We start from the raw sequence: 24,296 nt of genomic DNA on the forward strand, positions 1-24,296 counted from the left end.
ACTGTTCAGGATCAGTAGAGGCAGATGTTATACGAGACTCACTGTTAGAAGTAGAAGCATCAATATCCCTGTTTCTATCCTGTCTCTGTGCTTTCAATTGTTCATTTTCAGCCTGAATCTGTCGAATTTGGTCCATTAGCTCGTGCAGTTCCATCATACCAGGTGGAGAAGACATGATCTCGGCCGAGGTTCAATGAACACTTGCTAACAAGTCTCCAACCACGTTCTCCTTGAAGACGGTGAACTGCCGCTTTTCTCCCCCCACACAACAACCTTGTACCTCCAAGTATCACAATGATATGATAATGTAACATGAAACAAAAGAAAAAAAGGAAAAAAAAAGGAAAAAAAAATTCTATGTAACCAGCCTTAGAATCCTATGCCGACTACGCCAGATGTAACATTATGAAACCAGACTTCACTAACATTATTTTTTTCCTTTCAGCAGGTATCTTAAAGAATTAAAAAGAAGACAAAGGCTGATGTACCAAAATTATACTCTCAGTTTATTATCACAAATGGCATGGTTACAGTATTCCAGCGGCACACCCATGGCCCACAGCAATGCCCCGCTATCACACAGAAACGTAGTGCAACGAACACCTCAATCTCAGTTAGCAACCATCCCTTCAAAAGAAAGAAAGAAAAGAATAAACAAAACAAATAATAAACAGCATGTACAATAAACCTTGGAGGTACCATATAATTCTTACAATTACAAAAAGGGGGAGAAAGCGGCAATTACACCCCAGAACACTCCGTTTCTGCAACAAATCACAAGCATACCATAAGCACACATAGCATAAAACCAACTGCACAAGTTTCTTTCCATCTGTATTGTCCTTCCCTGGGCTAAAAGAGTGTTTCCCACTGTATAATATCCCACCCACAACATACCACACAGAATAAATACATAACATCTGTTTTTTCCCACAGCAGTAATTCACCACATTTAAGCAGAGAAGGCACAACAAATAGTACAGTCTTTCTCACATTAATGCATTAAATTACATAATTACATCCATGTACCTTGCACTAAGGGTCCCCGCTCGGCAACTAGGTTTCCGTTTGTGACCAACGAGACTAAAACGTAGGAAGATAGCTCTATTAAAGTGCGTCCTCGATTACCGAGCTTCCTAACCTGCACGCAACAGTCAATTAAAAACAAGGTTCTTACCGTTCCAGTTTACCACGACGGACAGGAATATGTCGCCAGTGCAAATGAAAAGCTCTCGTTGCTCCCGCTCACCGCTGGTAACAAAAGAGAGACGTTAGCGTGTGACTTAAAGTTGCAGTAGGGAGTTTTGAAGAAAATGTTGACTTAGCCTGAAAATTTGAACAAGCACAAGTCACAGGTCCAACCCCCTTGCTCTCTGCTGCGCTACAGCCCTCCCTCCACAGCTCCTCCCCCACAGCGGAGCCTGCCGTGAACGCGCAGGCTAGTAAGCAGGGCCACCGATGACGGCGGATTATAAACAGTTATGGAACATTCACTAATAGGGACGAAACATCAACAATATCAATACATTGACTATGGCCTGCCCATACTTTGACTACAAACTTGGTCCTCAAATCATTATGTATTTTGCAATACATGTAACTTTATAACGTTGCACTCTTTCTGTTATGTGGATGGAAGGAGAACCCAGGCGCAGACAGCAGATGACTCACAAAGGATTTATTAAGGATAAAAACAGAAAACAAAAACCCACGAGGGGGCAAAACAGACGAAACAAGGGATATAAGACTGACAAGGCAGTACTAGAAAAAGACTGAACAAGAAACAAACAATGCGTCTTACAATACTAACAATGACTAGGCTACTAATAATGACTAGACTTGACAGGATACTCAGTAACGTTTGGCAATGAACCGACAAAAGACAGCGAAACACAAGGGGATAAAATAGGGAGACTAATCATGACATGACAGGTGACACAGATAAAGCAATAATGACTAAATCAGGATAACAAGGGGGCGGGGTAAATAGACGAGACAACACAAGCACATGACCAAAACACAAGGCCATGTGCTTGCACACAGAACATGGGTCTGTCATGATCCTGCCGCAATACTAGAAAATCACGGACATGATGGCAGAACCATGACACTTTCTATAAGTTATAAATAGCTAGTAAGATAACGTTAAAGGATTAGTTCACTTTAAAAAAAACTTTTGCTGATAATTTACTCACCCCCATGTCATCCAAGATGTCCATGTCTTTCTTTCTTCGGTCGAAAAGAAATTAAGTTTTTTGATGAAAACATTCCAGGCTTTTTCTCCATATAATGGACTTCAATAGGACACAAACGTTTCGAGGACCAAATGACAGTTTCAGTGCAGCTTCAAAGGGCTTTAAACGATACCAGACGATGAATAAGGGTCTTATCTAGCGAAACGATCGGTCATATCAAAAATAAATACAAAACTTTAAGTTTTATAAGCACAAATGCTCGCCTTGCTCTGTTCTGTGATGCACGTTCGTAATCCTGTTCGAACTCGTTCATCCAAATGAACAAATATTTTTTCGAGTCATTCGTTCGTTGAATGAACGAAATGACTCCGAAAAAGAGTCGTTCAAAATGAACAAATCTTTTTTCGAGTCATTTCGTTCGTTAAATGAGCGAAATGACTCGAAAAAAGATTTGTTCATTTGGATGAACGAGTTCGAACAGGAGAGTCACGAACGACGGTACGCGCTCGCGCTGTGCAAGAGAGGGGTGATCAGCGCGTACACGAGCGTGATTGACACTGCTAAGACATTCCTCCTGGCTCTGATTGGTTGTTTCTGACCGGGAGCGGTGTATTTCTGCAAATGGCAGTAGGACCACAGGGAGGAGCCAGAGGAGCTTGATTTTTTCCACAGATTATCTGTCTCATATTCTACTGTCAGGACATAATGACAGTTTTAACAAATATTTGTTTACAAAAGTGACCTACTGGAGCTTTAACTACATCAGTTCAAGGCATCGTGCTTGATAAATAAAATGTCGCCGATAATAGGCGCTTACCGTCCCTGCGTCTCGACTGAGAACAAAGGGCAATGAGCCCGCCGGATAAATAAATTACTCTCGTCCCACTTTTAAATGCCGCACTTGACGCGCGCTGACTAGGCCAACCAAACAAACAACTCAACACGGTGCGCTGCTTTTATCTACTTCCTAGTTCCAAACACCTCCATAACACCTGCGTGGGAAACTATGCAGGGAAGTTAGCCTGCAACAAACTCCCTCTATAGGAAGGGAGTAGATATCAATAGCCTACTTGACCTAGTTACATCCACCCCAGCTTTGAGAACTCCCCAACTCCCTCTATAGGAAGGGAGTAGATATCAATAGCCTACTTGACCTAGTTACATCCACCCCAGCTTTGAGAACTCCCCAACTCCCTCTATAGGAAGGGAGTAGATATCGATAGCCTACTTGATCTGGTTACACTAAAAGCACACGTGAATAAACTTCTTTTCCATAAGGGTTTTCACATAACAGATGTTTACACACAGTCCACAAGACAAAATAATAGCTGAATTAAAATAATTACCCTGTTCAAAAAAAGTTTACATACATGGAAGTATCTTCTGTTGGTTCTGGATTGCGGTACTAAATAAAAAATAACATGCAATTTCTATGATTACAGATTCTGCAAGGGGGGTGTAAACTTTTAAGCACAACAGTATTCATTATCTTTCAAATCACCTGCTGCCAATAAAACTAGCCTTGAAAGAATTTCAGCACAAAAGAGCCTTTTACAACTGATCTATTCTAAAAAATCCCAAATAAAAATAATGAATGTTATTATGTATAAAAAGTGATTCAGGAAATACAGTACTATTCATTGGAAGAAATCATGGTTCAAATTCATTCAACAACTAAGATTATATAACTCAAATTTTAACCAAGCAAGTTACAATACCATTGCAGTTTAAAGACCACCATTTTGGAAGACATGCATTTCGTCCTGCTGCGTGAATAAGGCAATATCAGATTTAAGGACTGTTGCATAATGAAAACAATCTAATTCTTCTGCTCTTTTACGGACAATGTTCATTTAGTTTCCGACCCACCAACAATGGTCCAGGTTCCCACCAGACTCCCAGCAACCAGTGAGTAGCAATGCAAAAAAACGATTCCTTTTCTTTGGTGCAGCAGGTGTTGTCTGGATGTGTTGAGTCATGGATCACATTGGTGATCTGGTTTCGAGTCAGTTTGTAACTGTCGTCTCAATGGTCTCCTGTCACCCTCTGGTCCTGTTTGAGACCATTTGGTCCCACTTTATATTAAGTGGCTTTAAGTACTATGTACTTACAAATAAAAATAAGTACAATGTACTTATTGTGTTAATGTTGTATTGTAAACCACTTTTGCTGCTATTGAGGTGTGATACTGGTAAGGTTAGGGTCAGGTGTGGTGGTATGGGTAGGTTTGAGGGTAGGTTAAGGTGTAAGGGAAGGGTCAACTGTGTAATTACAAATGTAATTACATAAATTAATTACAGCTGTAATTACATGCAGGTATTTTCAAAATACAAGTACAATGTAAAAACATGTATGTACACAATAAGTCCATTGTATCAAATTATTAATTTCAATGTAAGTACATAGTACTTAAAGCCACTTAATATAAAGTTGGACCGACAATTTTGGTCTCTCGGATCACAAATGGACGACGCTAAATGCAGGTGTAAATGGTGTTGTCTCTGTCTAATAAAGAAAATAATTAATAAATGAATAATATTCTTTTACATTTATAATAAATTCTTAAATTAGAAGATGTCAAGTGTCAAGTGCCAGAATTAATTATCATTATTAATATTTTATAACTGAAGAAAGATTTTGGAAATAAATCCAAAAGATTTTTTTTATGAATTTTTCAGGTTTACTAACTTTTCTTATTTACTTGTAGTTTTGTAGAATTATCTCAAAAGATCCTCTTTTAAAAAGATCAATTGTTTCTCACAGGTAGTTCACGTGAGGTTGTGATAATATACATATTAAGAAGTCTGCCCTTCATCTGTTTGCTGATGACGTTCTTTTACCTGAACAGGGACGACAAACCAGCAACAGTGTCAAAACCAGGTAACTGTTCAACATATAAGCACAAAACTCACAATGTAGTTTAGTTTAGCCTTTACCAAACAAACCAGAGATGAAGAATCACAACATTGAAACATTTGATTTGAGTCAGATATTTATTTGAAAACTGGAAATAGACTATATGCTTAACATTAAAGGTGCAGTGTGTGACTTTTAGCGACATCTAGCGGTTCGGTTGCGAGTTTACACTAAGGGCTCAGCCCACTGCTCACCCCTCCCTTTCGAAGAAGCTACCGTGTCTCAAACGGGAAAAACATCGTCGTCTGAGACGGCAGAGAATAGCCAGAGTAAACCAAGTTTCTGTACCACCACAGTCCATTATAAACCACATCATGGATAAAGTTTACAAAGCCATAGTCAGGTGAGGATCAAGGGTCTTAATACGTAATATAATAATAGTAATTAGTTGATTGTCTCACGAACGTAACCAGCACATTTCTCCCCACATAGCAAACCCATAATACAGTGAGGGAGAAGAACCAAATGAAACTATGCAACTATATATTTTTCTAACAGGGTAGTAAAAGTTTAGATGGCTAATATGAGCTGTTACTGTGGCTGAGCTGGTTAAAGCGTTAAGCCTTGTTTATACTGGACGCGTCCGCATGAGCCCAAAGGTGCGTGCGGCAAAAATGACGTAATTGTAACAGCGCGCGCGCCTCGCACCCCCTAGACACCATTTACTACACACAATAGGCTTTTTTCTCTGATTTTGGAAACTCGATCGACTTAAAATGCTTCCAAGATCGACGGGTTGGTGATTCCTGTAACTGTTTTACGGTCAATGACAAGAGTACTAATCAGTTGTCTCACGAAGTAACCAGCACATTTATCCCCACATAGCAAAGCCATAACACAGCGAGGGAGAACAATTAAGTTACATGAAACAATCCAACTACATATTTTACACCACTGACAATGGAAAATTCATTACTCACGGTGTTTATGGCTAGCTTCTAGCTTTCTGCGGCTTCTCTTTCAAGGTAGTGACGAAGCGCGCTCTGTAGCGCTGTTTGTTCGCGTTCGGCTACGGTAGAAACATGACGTCACAATATGTCGACCTTCATAGAAGGGGATTCCCGCGCCTATTTAGATATAAATGCCTCATTCTAAGGTAATAAAAACATTACGGTTTATTAAATAAATTCTTTATACACAACTGCACATATAGTTATGGATGTCATATTGCATTTTTGTTAATAGATACTCAAAATTGTTACACATTGCACCTTTAAGATTTAGATAAAAAAAGGATAAAATCCCAGAATTGTAAAATGCATTATCTACAGTTTCAAGGATAAAAATATGATGCAATAAAAAATAAATAAATAAATAAATAAATGATTTGATTACATTTAAAAACTAACATTAAAAATAAGCAAAATCACTCTTTTACACCCAATGACAGTGAATCTGCTTATGGCAAGCACATAGAACACTCTGGATCCTTCACTGGAAACCAAAAATACAGTTTCTCATTCCTGCTAAACATTTACTCTTTTATTTTTGCACCAATGAACAATTGAAGTTGACATCATTATGATTAAAAGTTGGCTAAGAAGTATTTCCTACTAAAGCAAGGCAGTATTTGACTTAAGTCAAGCATGCCCATAGAAGACTGAGGGTGGCCAAAGTATGCATGGCCAAACATAAAAATTATGTTAATACCTTGATCCATTCAGAAGTTATTAATACATTTGTGCATTTTGACGCTCTAGGACGCGTCGATCGACTTTGAAGGGTTAAGACAAGTCATTTCACTCGGTGGCCATCTTTGAAACACATCTCGGGCATGCAAGTGCAGCTCCTATCTCTTTGAATGGGGAAACATCAAATTCTCCAAAACTGTTCGCCAGGCTTACTATTAAGTTCCATATTTGAAATCACCAATGAAATCTGAAAACAACTGTCTCATAAATTTTGTTTCCTTTGAATCATGACAGAAAACGTCATTTTTCAGCTGGACCAAGCATGCTATATATGTTTGTATAGGAACAGGAGCTTCTAATGGCAGCTGCAGTGATGCAATGACTTTATTAACCTGCGATTGGCTCTTATTTAGAAGGTGGGACTAATTCTGCCATATTGCGCGTTACGCTTTTCCCATTTCAAAACAATATGAGTGACGCGTTTTGGGTTATTCTAAAGGTGATGATACACAGGGCAACTTTTTGAGCAATGTTGCTAGGCAATGTTGCTTCAAGTCAGTCGCCGATCGCTCTGCGCAGAGCTGCATGAAGTCGAACAAACCTCTAGTCTTTGTCGTGGCCTTGGATGGCCACATGCCCAGTGCATTATGGGTGTTGAAGTTTCCTACCTATTTGGAAAAAGACAAAAGCCCCTTTTCTCTGTTTTCTCTTATCAGGTATAGCTCCAATATAATTTTTTTTCTGCCTTTCTACCGCATAGCACCAAGTTTTATTTTGTTATTTACTTTTGTTAAGACCACTAAAACCCTTGACATAATATTCAGATTTTAAAGCCGCAGCAGTGATGTGGGAACTTGTGGTCAATGGGTTCATTTGAATATTGCCAGTGTCTAACAACATCTCAGACCGTTTGTTTTCATGCATGAGCACCAATGCACTTCTTTTTGTCTCTTTGTTATGACAAAGTGTGGTAAGCAAATCTAAATAATAGGTTTGGTACCACAGTTAAAGTAGTTAGTTTATACCCTTAAATGCTGCTGAGTTCTTATTGATTTGCATATGTATATTCATATTTCAATATATTCATATTCAAATATGTAGAATCAGAAGAAGGACTGGACGAAGACCTGAAGGCCGGAGAGACACAGAGAAATCAAACGGAACTTTCTGAACAGGAGAAAGAGAGGGGCGACTCAGAGAAACCTGAAGTTACTGCTGCTACAACAGAAGAAGAAAAGAATGAAGAAAAAGAGACGGTAGTTGTGGACGTTGAACAAGGTTTATCTGCAATGCATGGCAATGAAAACAAGACCGTTTCTGTTCTGGACACCTCAGAAAAGACTAATCTAATGGCTGATGTTGAAGACGTGACAGTTTCTGAGCTAGATGGCATTGTTTCAACTCTGTGAGACAGACAGGAAATGGAGATATGGGTGTTCTGTTCAGGTCTATGATGTCACTTCCTGTATCATAGCTTGTTTGCAGACCCCTAATGGTTTGCAATGACTGTGACTAAATTCTTACAGTAGATTGTATCGAAACTGATTTGTAATATATAAAAAGAGTCTTGTTCAACTTCATGCATGAATCTTTCTGTGTTTTTTTGTGGGGTTGTGTATATGGTTGTGTGTCCGGGGGAGAACAATGTGAGATCAGTGTTGTGGTTTACCCAAATGAGATGCGTGGAGCACGAGTGTCTCATGCGTGTGAACGGTTGTGATGTGGGAGTAAGTCAGAGTTCGGATTTTCGGCAGATGCTCAGAAATGAAGTGTTCCTCCAGACTCCTGTGTGGGTTCCTCATGTCATGCCTTTGTTTCACAGGTAAGTGCCGCTCAAAACACCTTCCTGAATGGGAAACCAGCACAGACTTTTAAGGATACTATTAGACATTAGTGCAAAATAAAGTAAATCAAATGTTCGTAGAGTTGTGAGATGATGCTGCCTTCCTCATTCAGCTGGAGACATTATTTTGTAGCATATTGCACTATTTTAATAAACACTTACAATTTAATAAAGACCTATTTATTATTTATTGCTGTCATATTGTAGCTATGTATAGAATAATCTGAATTCTATTTCCTTGTGTAACTTTTTATCTGATTCGTTATATGCCTTTGATATTTACAAATTAACTTGCATAATTTTTTATGTTGATTTTTATATGTACATTTTAAGAGGTTGAGCTGTATAGGCATGAGGAAGGAGGAAGATGTATACGTTTAAATTGCATAAAGACATTTTTTAAAACTTACTAAGTCGCACAGAAACATTTACAGGAATTATAAACAACAATCAGTCAACTTTCTGATGTTTATACAATACAGTTCAATTCACATTTATTTGTATACAGTATAGCACTTTTCACAATGTGTCATTTCAAAGTTGCTTTTCAGAAAATGCATGTTTCTATGTTACAGTCAGTGCTGGGTAGATTACTTACAAATTGTAGTCCATTACTGAATACAAACTAATGTACATAATAATTATAGTTAGTAACATAATCCATTACATTACACATCTTAGGTAATATAATCGGACTACTTTTTGATTACTTTTAGATTACTTTTGACAATGTGTTAATAACATTGATTTAAATAGTATAATCTTAAAACAATATTGATAAAAAAAATACAAAGAGAAAGAAAAATTATTCCATTTTGTTATCAACAAAATGAAGCGCATTAAACATTACATTACACCAGGGTTTGGGAAGGAATAGAAGGGAGTTCATAAAGTATTAAAGCTAATTAAATCAAAGAAACGTTAAATTAAAAATTTTCTATGTAATTATAGTCACTTGACTAAAGGCGGGTCTGTGTGTGCAATTCCACAAAACCTTTGAGAAAAGAAAAATTTGAAAGATAAAAAAGAAGAATTCTGAATAATTTATTGCCATTTTGTGAATATTAAGTAGTAATTTAATCAATAAAAAAGTAACCTAATTCTGATTATGAGTTGTTTTTAAATATAATATAATCTAATTACAAGTATTTAATTTTTAGAAGTTAATTACGTAATCCAGATTACAAATAATCAGTAACTACCTGGTTACAATTAAGAGTAATCCGTTATCAGAGGTGACTCAAAGTAATGTCCATATTGTAGAAATGTACAGTTCTAAGATAATATACATCATGAAGTTAGCTAACGTCATGCATTTAAGCAAACAATGAGCTTGGTAAAGCAATGGTTACATGTTGCGATCATAATGATTACAATATCTGGAAAATATGGCAGATATGAGCTGATATATTTAGACCGAAATGAGTTGTATGGGTTTGTTTTAATTTTTATTGATGAATCACCTACATAAAGTAATCATGTGTCATATCATCATCTATATAGCACATAATGGTATACTTATGCCAAAACTTTTGCAAAATGTAAAACTTTACAACAAAAAGCATTGGAAGAGTATAGAGACTTTGGTCTTTTATTTATTTATGTTTCATAATTATCACAAGACATTAATTAAAAACCAAAATATTGTATGTATTGTATATGTTATTTTCTCTTTTCCACTTTGATTTTTGTTTTTTAGATCAAAGACACGTTTCAACTTATCCTGGTCTTCATATCCAATTTAGCTATAATAAAATTCTACATAACGGAAAGGAGTGCATCCTGGAAAAATAATACATTTACAAAGCAATTAAATTTTTTTTGTTTTGTTTTTTAGATATGAAGGTTTTTTTGGTTCCTATTTTATAAGGTTAAAATGAGTTATTCCTAACAGTTTCAAGTCTGAGTAATGGAGAAGTCCCTAAAGATACAAATTACAACATCAAGAACAGCCATAAACATTCATGTATTTCATGTTGTTGTTTCTCAGTCACAGGTTCAAGTGAGGAGCTGACTGTGAATCAGAGCCCATCTAACATCACTGTGAATGAGGGAGATTCTGCTGAAATCACCTGCTGCTGGAAGAAATTACAAAAGGAGAAAGTTAAAGTTGCTTGGTACATCAATGAGACAAAACATTCAGGGGCAAAGGAAAAACTCCAAGAGCATCAAACACAGAACTGTTCAACCCTCCACCTCACAAACATACTTAAAAATCATACAGGTCATTATGTTTGTGAAGTGACTCAAGACATTCCTACCCTGCTTCGGGTAAACGGAACTGGAACAGATCTATCCGTCAGCGTCAGACAACTACAAAAGACAACGACTGGTAAGATTTTACCATCACAATATTGTTTTTTTTTACATATTCCAATAAAGTTAAAAGACTAGAAGACCACGATTATTAAACTCATACAATATTTGATCTAATTCAGTCTAATTGTATTTCTTCTGTTGAAGTTTCTCCCTCGTCTCAAACAGCCCAGACTATAAGTACATCCACAATCCCAGCATCAAATGCAATCCTGCCATTGTCCCTGGCCGCTGCCATCGTCCTGGTGACCCTCGTCTTGACCTTTAGTCTCTGCAAGATGAGGAACTCCTGTAAAAAATCAGGTACGCTTTATTTTAATAATGAGACTCATTACAGTCTTAGAAGAAAAGGCTCTACATACAGTAGAACCTTAAAGGAATCAGTCAGGCGCTTCATAGAACCTTTTAGAGGGGGTTCATTATGGGATCATTTTGTGAATTTATTTTTATTATTTTTATTATTTTGCATTGCTTTATTGTCCGCTGCATGTGTATGCACTGTACTTTTTCCTGCAAAGCTAAGTACTAAAACTTCATTAAGAATTAGTTTTTTTGACACCACTTACACCAATTCCTGTCCATTTATTATTAATTTAAAGGAAGGATTGGACATTTTCTTCGGTTCACTAAATAACAGCACGCTGTCATGCAAAAATCCAGACACACTCACTGACTAACTGAGCATTGTATGATGCAAGTGCTTGTAATATGAAAAGTAATATCAGAAAGTTGCTGTGTGAGCAGGTCTTTTGTGTCAAAGCTTGTCAGAGTTTGTGACGGTGTGGCCCCTCCGAGGGCACAGGAAGTGTAACTGTTGAGCTTATTCAAACACACATTTAACATTAATTTTAAAAGTAACAGTTAAAGTAAAAAGGTAAATTAATAATTACATTTATACGAACATTACTTCTAAAAAGTATTTATAATAAGTATATAATATAAAAATATAATTTTTATGTTGTACAAAAAATGTTTTATATACAAATAAATGTTACATTGTACACAAACGGTGAGTTGCAAACCCCAAACAGCAAGGTAAATAATGTTGAAAGCAACATAATAATAATAATAATAATAATAATAATAATAATAATAATAATAATAATAATAATAATAATAATAATAATAATAATAATAATAATAATAATAACAATCATACTCATACTCAATTTTATCATTTGGTTGTATGGATAATATTATTTCAATATTTAGCATCAGTGTTTGTTCCATGTGTTTGGCTGATAGAACACACTTTGGATGTTTGCATTTACAAAATAGTATTGGTACAATTTTCCTATTCAGCCAATGTCATATTATACATTTTTATATCATTGAGCCTGTGCAGTTCATATTAATATATTTAACATTAACATATTTGTTTGTAAGGACATTTCTGTTTACTTTTCTTAAAAATAAAAATAATAATCAGTAATGGAGATTGGATCCCTCTGGAGCTAAGTTAGACCTGCACAAACACCGAATTAAAATAGATAAAAAATTGTATAATCATAAAAAGCTAATTTGAGTGTGAAACATGGTTATTATAGTTAGCTAAAACTAAAATCACGAAAAATTGTTAATAAAATATATAAAAACCTTTTATTTCCGCTATAGTTTCCAAAGAAAATTTTCTCTTTTTCATTTAGTTTACTTTATGTACTAAAAAAAACTTAAAGTGATAGTTCACCCAAAAGTGAAAATTGTGTCATCATTTACTCACCCTCATGTTGGTCCAAACCTTTGTACATTTCTTTGTTCTGCTGAACACAAATTTTTAAGAATGTTTGTGACCAAAGAGTTGTGGGGCACCAAGTCAATCCACACAACTGGGTGAATGATGACACGATTTTCATTTTTAGTGGTGTGGGTAGGATACTTTCAGGACGGTGGGGTTCTCTTACGAGAGGTTCTCTCGTATTGCTTAAGTTTAGCTTACGCTTCGGGAAAGATTCATCTTCTCGAGATATTGAAGCCAAAAAATTATCCTTAATTTTGTATTCATTGTCAACGCAGAGCAGCAGCTAGCAGACCTAGAGCAGGCCATCTCGCGTGCTCATTGGCTGCCCTGCGGGCAACTGCTGCAGCCTACCAGTGAGCCCGGCGTGACGTCACGCCCAATGAAGGGCGCCCGCGCCTTCATAGCGTCACAGCCTGCCGGAATGGGCGTGGCTTAGCGTATAAAAGTAGGGGCTGTAGGCTGACTTCCCTGATTTTTCGTGTCTTCAGCGAGCTCTTGGCATCGCTGGATCTGAGAGAAGCCACCGCCACCGTCGAACAGCGAACAGCCAGCTTAGGACAGCACTGAGGAAGCCGGCCGTCTTCGCCACCTTCAGCCATCCGTGCGAGCTACGCTATCCGGCAACGTATCCTTTACCTTGCTACCTATTCTAAAAGAGCAGCGAGTGTTTTTTTAAAGATGCCTCGCGCTTCCTGCGGCTCGTGTAGAGCCCCGCTCAGCGACGGTGACCGCCACCTGATCTGCGCTCTCTGCCTGGGCCTGGAACATGCAGAGCTCGCCCTCGCGTCCGGGGGCTGCAAGCTCTGTGAAGCGCTTCCGCTGTCGACCCTGCGGGTTCGACTCGAAGCCTTCAACACCGCAGCAGTCACTCCACCCTCTGTGGGACCGCACAGGAAGAAGCGACGTTCCTTGAGACAGCCGGAACCTGTGGCCTCAGCGGCGCGCTCGCCGGAGAACCTCCCTTGAGGTTCGCCTCATCCTCAGATGCGACGGCAGTGAGGCTCGTGAGCGGCAGCTGCGCGTCGGTGAGGAGGGGCGGGGAAGGCGAAAGCGCTTTCGGCTTCCCCGCCCCTCCTCACCGACGCGCAGCTGCCGCTCACTAGCCTCACTGCCGTTGCATCTGAGGATGAGGCCGAGGGACACGCCATGAGAGACTGCTGCTCCATCCTGGCATCAGACGGCGAGGAATGGTCGCTTCACTCCGCCTCCTTGTCGATCCAGGAATCCACCCGTACACGCGCTGGAGCTGATGCGAACAGGCTCGATGGCTGTTTCCTTCAAAGTCGCCGCTGTGCAGCTTCAGCAAGCAAGCCCGCTCCATTCCTGCCGGAAGTTCACTCGGAGCTGACGAGGTCATGGAATACACCATTCTCCTCGAGACTTCAGTCCCAGGCCTCCGCGTCGATCTCCCAAGTGGACGGCGCCACAGAGAAAGGGTACACGGCTATTCCCCCTGTGGAAGAGGCGGTCGCAGCGCACCTTTGCCCGCCCTACGCGAGATGGCGGTCATGGTCAGCCCTCCCGTCAAAAGCCTGCAGAGCCACGTCCGCCTTTGTCGGCCGCGCATATACCGCCTCCGGCCAGGCCGCGTCTGCTCTCCACCGCATGGCTGTGCTACAGATCCTGCAAGCCGACCTCCTCCGTGAATGGGATGAGAAGGGCCGGGATCCAGCTGCGGTTACAGACCTGAGAAGTGCGACGGATCTCTGTCTCCGCGCCACTAAAACCGCAGCTCAAGCCATTGGACGAGCCATGGCCGCGTTGACTGTACCAGAGAGGCACCTCTGGTTGATGCTCGCGGATATGAGGGAATCTGAGCGAGCCACCTTCCTGAACGCGCCGCTCTCCCCCACTGGTCTCTTCGGCCCAGCGGTAAACGGGATCGTTGACCGTTTTTCTGAGGTACAGAAGACCACGCAGGCCATGAACCTCTTCCTGCCGCGACGATCAAGCTCAGCTACAGGCCACTTTCGCGAGAGACAAAGCCAGCCTCCTGTGCGAGCCAGCGCCCAGCACAGCCTCAGCCTTCGCAGCGACGTCAGGGCGGCCGACCTAGGTCGCGCTCAGACAGCCGTCACAGACCGCCGCCCCCCAGAGGGCCTCGGCAGAAGATCACAGCTGAAGTCTGAGCACGCGAAGCCCTCCTAACAAAGAGAGAGAAAAGACGCGCGTGTCCCTCTGCGGCCGGACCGCCGTCAAAGTTTATTTCCCTGTTAGTCCCCTTCAAACAGGCTACTGCAGTGGTTCATTTAGCAGCCAACGAGCCGGTTTGTTCACCCTCTCGCCTGCACACAAACGCCGTTTTCACGGCGACCCAGAGAAATCTCAAAAAGAGTATAATGTCTGGTCTGGCTCACGCCGTCGGTGTTTTAAGTGTAGTGAAAGTGCCCACGCCCCAGTGTTCACCCCTACACACAAGCACTTCGAATCTCGTGTCACTCACAGAGCACACTCTCATAAAGCGCAGAAAAGCCGCTCGAGTGTTGAATGTAAGAAATGTGTCCACAGGTCTGTGCCCACTATCTGCCCGCTCTGTTACACGATCAAAAAAGCAGGTTATGAATGTAAGTCTCGTGCCCGCCAGAGAGAGTTCATGCTTGCTAACACAAACCTCCCCCCGGGCTCCGCCCGCGCGTTTAAGTGTTATCACAAAACGCAGGTCATTGATAAGACGCTCCCCATCCATTATGATCGGGGCGTCAAATACACTTGTAAGTCTCGTGCCCGCGCACACGCGCTCACGCTTACAGGAAGCTTTTCCGCCCGGAGCACTGCTCACGCGTCAAAAAGTGAAAAAATAATGTTCCCCATCCCTTATGATTGGGGCATCTCACATAAATCAGCCGGTTTCGGCTTTCAGCGAGCAGCCATTGCCCAGAACCGAGAGCGCGCGCGCCGCGCTTTCGGCTCCGGCTCAGTTTCACAAGCCCGCAAATGGCGGCGATCTGAACCCGGAGGCCATTCACCCCTAGCGGTTCAAATTGCTGCGTGGTAAACTATCCCAGGGATTTCAGAATGGGTGCTGAGCACAATAAAGCAGGGCCATACACTTCAATTCATTCTCCGTCCCCCGCGCTTTCAAGCCCGGACCGCAACGATAGTGAATGCGGAAGTAGCACACCTACTTCACGCAGAAATAGCAAAGCTGCGGTGCAAAGGGGCTATAGAAAAGGTACCGCCTTCTCTGAGCGAGTCAGGTTTTTACAGCCGATATTTTCTCGTACCCAAGAAGGACGGAGCCTTCAGACCTATCCTAGATCTGAGACATTTGAACAAAGTGCTTGCGAAAAGACCGTTCAAAATGCTTACGACCAGGAAAATCCTCGCGCACGTTCGCCCGAGGGACTGGTTTATTTCTCTAGATCTGAAGGATGCCTATTTTCAGATTCAGATAATACTCCGTCACAGGCAATTTTTGAGATTCGCCTTCGACGGTCAGGTATATCAATACACCGTCCTGCCGTTCGGCCTGTCCCTAGTACCCCGTACATTTACGAAGCGCATGGACGCCGCGCTCGCCCCCCTGAGAAGTCAGGGGCTGCGAATAATGAACTATCTGGAAGATTGGCTGATATTGGCACAGTCATAGACAGAACTGCTATCTCACAGAACAGTGCTTCTCAGTCACCTGGACAGTTTGGGTCTAACGTTCAACTGGACCAAGAGCTCATTACTGCCCAGCCAGTCAATTTCCTTTTTAGGAATAGAACTGGACTCGGTTACCATGACGGCTCGTTTATCGACACAGCGCACGCGCCGTGTTCGCCACCCAGCCACATCTTTCCAGAAGGGCAGCTTTCTCGGAGAAAGCTTTCTCGGAGAAAGCTGCCCTTCTGGAAAGATGTGGCTGGGTGGCGAACACGGCGCGTGCGCTGTGTCGATAAACGAGCCGTCATGGTAACCGAGTGAAAACATTTCAAAGGATGTTGGGCTGTATGGCATCAGCTGCAGCGGTGCTTCAGCTGGTCCTACTGCGCATGCGCCCGCTCCAACGCTGGTTGAATGCTCGCGCGTCCCGCCGAGCCTGGGTTTCTGGCGGCCAGAAAATCAGAGTGACTCAGACCTCCATAGGGGCTCTGCAGCCCTGGTTAGTAGCCGACTGGTACCGGCAGGGAGTGATGATGGGAACCATCTCTTATCGGAAAGTCATTTCGACAGACGCGTCCAACTCGGGTTGGGGCCCAGGTTTGGCCCAGCCTCCTGCTATATGCTTTCCCTCCGGTCTCTCTGTTACCACAGGTGATCAAGAGAATCAGGTAAACGCGCCACTCGGTGCTCCTCATAGCCCCGCGTTGGTAGAATCAGATTTGGTTCCCGGAACTAGCACGGCTGTCACTTACAGCTCCGTGGCCGATTCCGGTGAGGGCAGATCTCCTCTCTCAGGCTCGCGGCGCGATCTGGCATCCCCATCCAGAGCGCTGGTCTCTGAACGTATGGTTGATCAACGGGTACTCGTTGCCCTGCCAGAAGGAGTGATGAACACGATCACGCAGTCTAGAGCTCCTTCCACGAGGAGGCTCTATGCGTCTAAATGGTCGGTGTTCTCCGGATGGTGCACCGACAGAGGTCTGGACCCACGGACATGCGGGGTGGCGCTTCTGCTCACCTTCCTACAAGAGCTGTTGGATAAGGGGAAGTCCCCATCCACAGTATACGTGGCGGCCGTGGCAGCGTTCGCAGAATCGACGCACGGTCAGTCACTGGGAAGACATGAGTTGGTCATCCGCTTCCTTAGGTTCCTATGTGGGATTTTTCATTGGTCCTCGAGGCCCTGAAAGCCTTTCCATTTGAACCACTAGACTCCGTGGGGTTGAAATATCTATCACTGAAAACCGTCTTTCTGACTGCACTGTCGTCAGTAAAACGTGTGGGGGACCTGCATGCGCTGTCTGTCAACGCGTCGTGTCTTGAGTTCGGGCCGAATGCCTCTAAAGTCATCCTCAGACCTAGACATGGCTATGTTCCTAAAGTGATGGGCACTCCATTCAGAGCGTAAGTTATTTCGCCAGCATCTGACAGTATCTGACAGGGAAAGTGAGGTGAATCTCCTCTGCCCTGTCAGGGCGCTGAGATTTTACATTACGCGCTCCGCCTCCTTCAGGCGTTCAGAACAGCTTTTTGTTTCGTTTGGTGGGCGCACCAAGGGTCTCGCCTCCTCGAAACAGAGCCTGTCCAGATGGATAGTGGACGCTATAGCAGCTGCTTACGCGTCAAAAGGTCTGCAATGCCCTCTGGGCATCAGGGCTCATTCCACGAGAGGCGTGGCCTCGTCGTGGGCGTGGTCAAGTGGGATTTCTATCAATGACATATGTGTAGCGGCGGGCTGGAGCTCTCCGTCTACCTTTGTCAGGTTTTACAACCTAGAATATCCTGCCTTGCAGGCTAAACTTTTGTCAGTTTGAAGGAGAGGTGCATACTGCCCAGATCTTCCTGCTCAGATCACTCTCACGTGACTCAGCTCTCCTGGTTGAGCTGCACTAGTTGGGTATGTTCAATGTGCCTATACAGACCGGCGCGCTGCTCTGTATTCCCTATGTGTGCTTATGTACAATTGATGGCCCGCGTGGCTGGCCACCTTATTTTTTCCACTTATGGGGTTCCCCTGAAAGTTCGGGGTCTCATGGTGGATGCTTGGCACGCACGGCGTTGACAAAGTGTTCCCGTAGCGTAAGCTAAACTTACGCAATACGAGAGAACCTCTCGTAAGAGAACGTTACTCAGTTACTAACGTAACCTCGGTTCTCTCTAGAGAGGGAACGAGTATTGCGTAACCGGCCGTGCTCGCGCCACGAGCGACTTCGCTTCAGTCGACGAAAAACCAGGGAAGTCAGCCTACAGCCCCGCCTTTTATACGCTAAGCCACGCCCATTCCGGCGGGCTGTGATGCTATGAAGGCGCGGGCGCCCTTCATTGGGCGTGACGTCACGCCGGGCTCCTTGGTAGGCTCCTAGCAGTTGCCCGCAGTGCAGCCAATGAGCACGCGAGATGGCCTGCTCTAGGTATGCTAGCTGCTGTACTGCGTTGACAATGAATACAAAATTAAGGATAATTTTTTGGCTTCAATATCTCGAGAAGATGAATCTTTCCCGCAAGTAAGCTAAACTTACGCAATACTCCATCCCTCTAGAGAGAACCGAGGTTACGTTAGTAACCGAGTATCGTTTTAATGCGTAAGTCCGAGCCAAAATCTTCAGAAAGATACGATTGGCAAACAGTTTTTTCAGATCGGTAAACCTTCCAGTTATCGTTCTCAAGTGTTAAAACTGGCGCATGAAAATGTTCTCTCTGGACAACTCGGTGTCACTAAAACATTACAGCGGATCACTAAACATTTTTTACTGGGCTGGGGTAAAATCCCCTATGTCTAGTTTGTGTCGTTCATGTGATGTCTGCCAGCGTGCAGGCAAACCAAACTGTTCCAAAAGCTCCTCTCAATTCAATACCCGTTGTATGAGGGCCATTTGAGAAACTGTTAATTGACTGTGTAGGACCCCTTCCAAAGTCAAAACATGGGCAGCACCAGTATATTTTAACAATAATTTGTACTGCAATCCGTTACCCAGAAGCTGTACCGTTTAGTACATTGAAAGCACAGATGGTGCTGAAGGAGGTTGTAAGGTTTTAAACTGATAATTTAAAATACAAAAAGGAAAAACTAATTCAGGATATTTTTCCTCAGAACGAGTGGTGATTCGCCAGACGCCACACAGTGAGGGTGAGGAGCATGAGCACATGGAAGAGGAGGACGGCAGCACAGGCTCCTCTCGAGGATCTCTCCAATGGGTAAGTGAGATCCGGCCTCATGAGAAGTCGTAATAATACATACAAGATGGCAGAATTGTATATGTTGAGTCATGTAAAAACATACAACCCTAACCCAAGTTATATCTATAAAGCCTAAACATTACTGAAAAAACAAAACAAACAAAAAAAAACAACAACTAGAAAAGGTGAAAAAACGTAGTGAGTTGTCATGAGAATAGGTCTTTGGCTCTGTTCGGAATGGATTACTAGCGTACTACATACTGCAAAGTATGTAATGTGTATTATTTTGTAAAGACATTAAATTTTTTGGGGTAATTTTATATTTAACATTATTATTACAACATTATTTTCCTGTTATCTCTGTAAAGCTGCTTTGAAACAATCTGTATTGTAAAAAGCACTATGTAAATAAAGGTGACTTGACTTGACTGTAGTAATGCTACAGTCAATCTTTAGCATTCTACATTTACATTGGTGTCACACGACCTCATGATGCTGCATGGTCACTAAAGTTCATTTTATTCACAATGGACATTGTTTCAAAGCAGATTTTTTTTGTAAGGTCTTTATTTAGATGATTAACATAATCAAATAAAATAAATAAAATAAAATAAATAGGGTTATTATGCATTTCCCAATTTATTCCAATTTATTTTACTAAAATCTCTTCACTCTTCAACGTGTTCTGTATCTTGCTTAGTTCATCTGTCACACTGCACTGAAGTGCAAACTTATTGTGGGATACAGGTCCCACACAGTCCCAGTCGGCACTTGACAGACCTTCAGCGCTTACAATGTCTGAAATTCATTCACCTATGTTTAAAAGACATTGAAACAATGTTGCAATATTAGCGTTAATTCGAATGGCAAAATCTAAACAAATTTCAACAATGATTCAACTCGTAAAGAAATGTTGATACATCATCTGGGAGTGTGTTCTCTGTGTAATGTATCATTTTGGCAAATGTAGTAGGTCATTCGGGTAATATGCACACAGAAATTTGCATAGTGCACGTTCCAAACATTCCCCCTGTAAAGGACACTTGACCCAAATCAACAATAACACATTGCAGTTCAGAGCACAATAAATGCAATATCTGTGATGTACAGATGCAAGTATCCAGCTAGATCTTAAAAAAACATGTTTATCTGTTGAATTAGAATAAATTAAAATATGCTTTTACTCTGGATTGTTTGGCTTCCCATATACAGTAACTGTATGATGTCATAATGTACAATCTCTGAGCAATATCTGCAATTCCACTGAGTTCTCTGAGAGCGTGCGACGAGATCTCACTCGTGTGCATCTGAGCCTCGTTCTGTGCCAAATCTCTCTTTTATCAGCTCTTTAAAATCTACAGCGTTCTGATGAAACCATTCTATCCATATTTCAAATGACAAGAATGTTTGTTTCGTCTCTTTTTACAGTATCAAGTACCAGTGTACTGGTCTTACTTTGATCTACAGAAGGGTGCAGAAGACAAATGACAACCAGAAAGGAAAGACAAACCTGATGTTCATTGGACTGTATTTTGTATTTTTCTTTCTTTCGTGAGAATGTCTTTATAAATAGCAGAAACTGTTCTAATCTTTAGATACAGTGGAAACCCTTTGAGCTCTTGATCGCGGTATCAGATGTTAATCTCTGTTTGTAGCAGCTGCACTGATAGATTGTTTTGTTCTTATTTAGTTTTTTGTCTGTCTTTTTGGTTCTCTGAAAAAGATGTTGCAAACTGACATGGAAAACTAATTTGATACGTTCATGCCCAAACTGATGCAATTCATACATGTATATATTAGTACACATTTTGCCTAACTGTGAAAAGTTTGAGTTTTATGCTGTACAGGTGTCGGCTACGCCTCTCAGTCTTCTTAGAAATGTTTCTAAGATTTGATTCTGATACTTTCGTACAGTGGTTTATTTTGCCGTAAAAATAAAAGTGTGTGAAAACCATTGACTGTGATACTAGTGTCATTATGTGCGAGAAAGAAAGGAGGAGGTAGATGTCGAGTTTCAGGGTGGAAACTCTGGTGGTATTGACGGGTCAATGGCAGGAAATGGAAAGCGCAGTGCATCTGGTTTCCTTCGACCTTGTTTTCAACGTGATGCACTTGTGTGCGCGTCTGTTGACCAAACAAATAAAACGGGTTAAGAAATCAAGCAGAATAAATACGCCAGGTTATTTCTTATATAAGAAAATACAACTAATAATTTTCAGATTTTGGCTGCATTTAGAGAGACAAATGCTCCATCAGGTGAACTGGTCCTCGCCATGCACAACCTAGATTTAGTTTTTCTCTCACACATGACCAGAATGTGTTTCTCTTCCACTCAGGTTCGTAAACATTCTTGAGCTGGTCCATTTTAGTGTGAATGGATCTTTAGGCTGATTTTGTAGATTTGATTAACCAAATAGAAAATCTTTTTTTTTTTCAATGAAAGGAAAGTGAATCAGAAAAAAAAAAAATCTATATCCCTAATAGACATACTCTGCCTGGCAAAAAAAATTTACCGTTTGCATTTAAAAAATGAAATGTTTAAGAGTCTATTATTGGAAGACACAACATGGCTAAACTCCAGAATGACAAAGGTTGATGCACCACTTGATGGAAATAAATGTTGTGATGTTATTTCCACCAAAAAGTGCATACATTCTGAGTCAAGATCTTGTATTGGCTATGCAAGAGTCCAGCACTCTGTAATGTCTCCTCCAGCACATCCCAAACACTTTCAATGAATTTAAGTCTCAGGAGCCGATTCATGTGTGAAAATGATTCTTCATGATCCTCCCAACCATTCTTTCACAGTTTGAGCCTGATAAATCTTGACATTGTCATCCTGGAATATGTTTTCCCACATGGTTGTTTAAGAAATGAAAAGCTACACACTCCATCAATTAGGGTTAGAAAAACTGTAGCTAAACATATAACATGCTAGAAACATAATAATCACTACAATAATGATCCAATCATAGACTCTTAAGCATTTGCCTATTTAAAGCCAAACCGTGTATAACAGTAATTATCAGGCAACATGATGGTCAATGAATTTGAAGAAAACTACAGAGGCAGCAAAGTTCAAGCCAAGTAAGGGAACACTTTGACTTTAGTTCACTTTATTCAGTGAACATCCAGTGGCATTAGTATTGCTCATTAAAACACATATAGCCAGTTAAGCTATAGGTTTTCAACTTTCAGTCCCTATACAGACCCCTCTGACCTCAACAATTGTTTGTTTACAGTTGTCACGAAGACTGCAGGTTTATGTGCGTCAAAATTAGCTTATTAAAGGTCATGGTCTGTAAGTTTGAACATTGAGGAGGGAAACCACTATGAATCACAGCGTTTTGGTTAGCACACGGTTGAAGGGACAGTCAAACTACACTTTTCTTTCCATTCATAGGCAAGCAAATGCGAGAGACTGGGAATATAAGCCCAAGTGAAGAGGTTTCACATTTCATGAAGATCGATAGGCTATGTCACAGTATGCCAGCTTAGACACCATGAAATCAATTGAATTTCTTTTATGGAATATTGCTGTATTTATTATAAATGATTTATCTGTGTACATCCTTAAATTTTTAAATCGTGTTTACTGGTGCAACGGAGGGACAACCTATGGAAGCTTGTTTCCGCCACTGAATAAAAAATAAAAAAGGTAATTGTGACTTTTTAAAGTCGAAATTGCAAGTTATAAAGTCAGAATTGCGTGATATAAAGTCACAATTGCGTGTTATAAAGTCAGAATTGTGAGATATAAACTCGCAATTGCGAGATAACTCGCAATTCTGACTTTTTTTCTCAGAAGTGCATGTTTATATTTCACAATTCTGACATTTATAACATGCAATTGGGAGATATAAAGTCAGAATTGCATGATATAAAGATGCAATTGCGTGTTATGAAGTCAGAATTTGTGAGATATAGCTAAACAAAAAAGTAATTAATTTTTCCAGAATTTGAATTCTGAGAAAAGATGTCAGAATTGCGAGATAAACTCGCAATTGCTTGTTATAAAGTCAGAATTGCAAGAAAAAAAGTCAGGGTAGCGAGTTAATTTCTCGCAATTGTGAGTTTAAATCTCGAAATGTTGACTTCTATAACACGCATAATTGTGAATTCATATCTTGCAATTCTGACTTCATAACAAGCAATTGCAACTTTATATCACACAATTCTGAGAAATAAAGTCAGAAATGCGAGATGTAAACTAGCAATTGTGAGATAAAAAGTCGTAAATTATCTTTTAAAATGTTTTATTCTGTGGCAGAAACAAGTTTCCATAACAACCTGTCAGTCACATGAGATCAACCAATATCTCAAGGAAGCAATTCTCGATGGACAAAATCAAGTCCGACCTACATTTTTTCTTGTTCGAGAAGGCAAGCGTCTCACTCGGGTATAGGCCTATATCACATTAGGGAAGAAAAGACTTGCGCAACTTTTGCCGAAGAAGAAGAAGACGACTATCACTACTTCTGTTTCAAGCCTTTAACTAGATAAAAACATAAACTTTAAAACTGCAGATTTTTACGCTAATCTCGTCTCCTGTTCTCAACGCATGCGACACACAAACTTCTCTGAGCGCCGCCATTTCATTTCACCTGACAGACTGCAGGAGGCCGTAACTGGATTATCACACAGCAAAAACTGCATGTAAGTCAATAATTTTGTCGTCACCTGCGTCTGGGACACTGGCAAACACCTGCATATTGATTGTCTGTCATCTCGGGGTTTAATAATAAATGTCTCCCTCAGTCTTGTATTTGTCATTCAGACTAATAGAAACTCAAGTCCAATAACAGACTCACTCAATAAACATCTCTATGCCTATATGACAGATGTGTTTGTGTATTGTAATATTGAGCTGAATTATATTTGCCTGAGTTTTA

General features: G+C 41.1%; 1 protein-coding gene and 1 long non-coding RNA gene across 4 annotated transcripts in view; one reads left to right on the forward strand and one right to left on the reverse strand.

The window, feature by feature from the left end:
* LOC143699008 (uncharacterized) overlaps positions 1-21,358 on the forward strand; it is a 32,112-nt gene extending 10,754 nt beyond the window's left edge. The window contains exons 1-6 of one of the 3 annotated variants that reach the window (XM_077194245.1): positions 4,040-4,103; positions 4,959-5,075; positions 10,576-10,917; positions 11,049-11,204; positions 19,319-19,422; positions 20,833-21,358. In XM_077194245.1, the coding sequence (XP_077050360.1) occupies positions 4,070-4,103; positions 4,959-5,075; positions 10,576-10,917; positions 11,049-11,204; positions 19,319-19,422; positions 20,833-20,892 (813 nt within the window). In that variant the 5' untranslated portion in view covers positions 4,040-4,069 and the 3' untranslated portion in view covers positions 20,893-21,358. Of the gene's footprint in view, positions 1-4,039; positions 4,104-4,873; positions 5,076-7,849; positions 8,565-10,575; positions 10,918-11,048; positions 11,205-19,318; positions 19,423-20,832 lie in introns of those variants that run through there. The other 2 variants (XM_077194246.1, XM_077194247.1) reach the window with 2 other exon arrangements.
* On the reverse strand, positions 642-3,129 carry LOC143757203 (uncharacterized). Its single transcript, XR_013210441.1, has 3 exons — positions 3,013-3,129; positions 1,178-1,251; positions 642-1,083 (listed from the first exon to the last, which is right to left on the reverse strand). It is a non-coding gene; the product is annotated as an uncharacterized LOC143757203 (long non-coding RNA).
* Positions 21,359-24,296: the final 2,938 nt, after the last annotated feature.

This window comes from Siphateles boraxobius, unplaced genomic scaffold, assembly GCF_051911475.1.
Source record: "Siphateles boraxobius isolate OS27281-9 unplaced genomic scaffold, OSU_SipBor_1 11, whole genome shotgun sequence".
Classification (NCBI taxonomy): domain Eukaryota; kingdom Metazoa; phylum Chordata; class Actinopteri; order Cypriniformes; family Leuciscidae; genus Siphateles; species Siphateles boraxobius.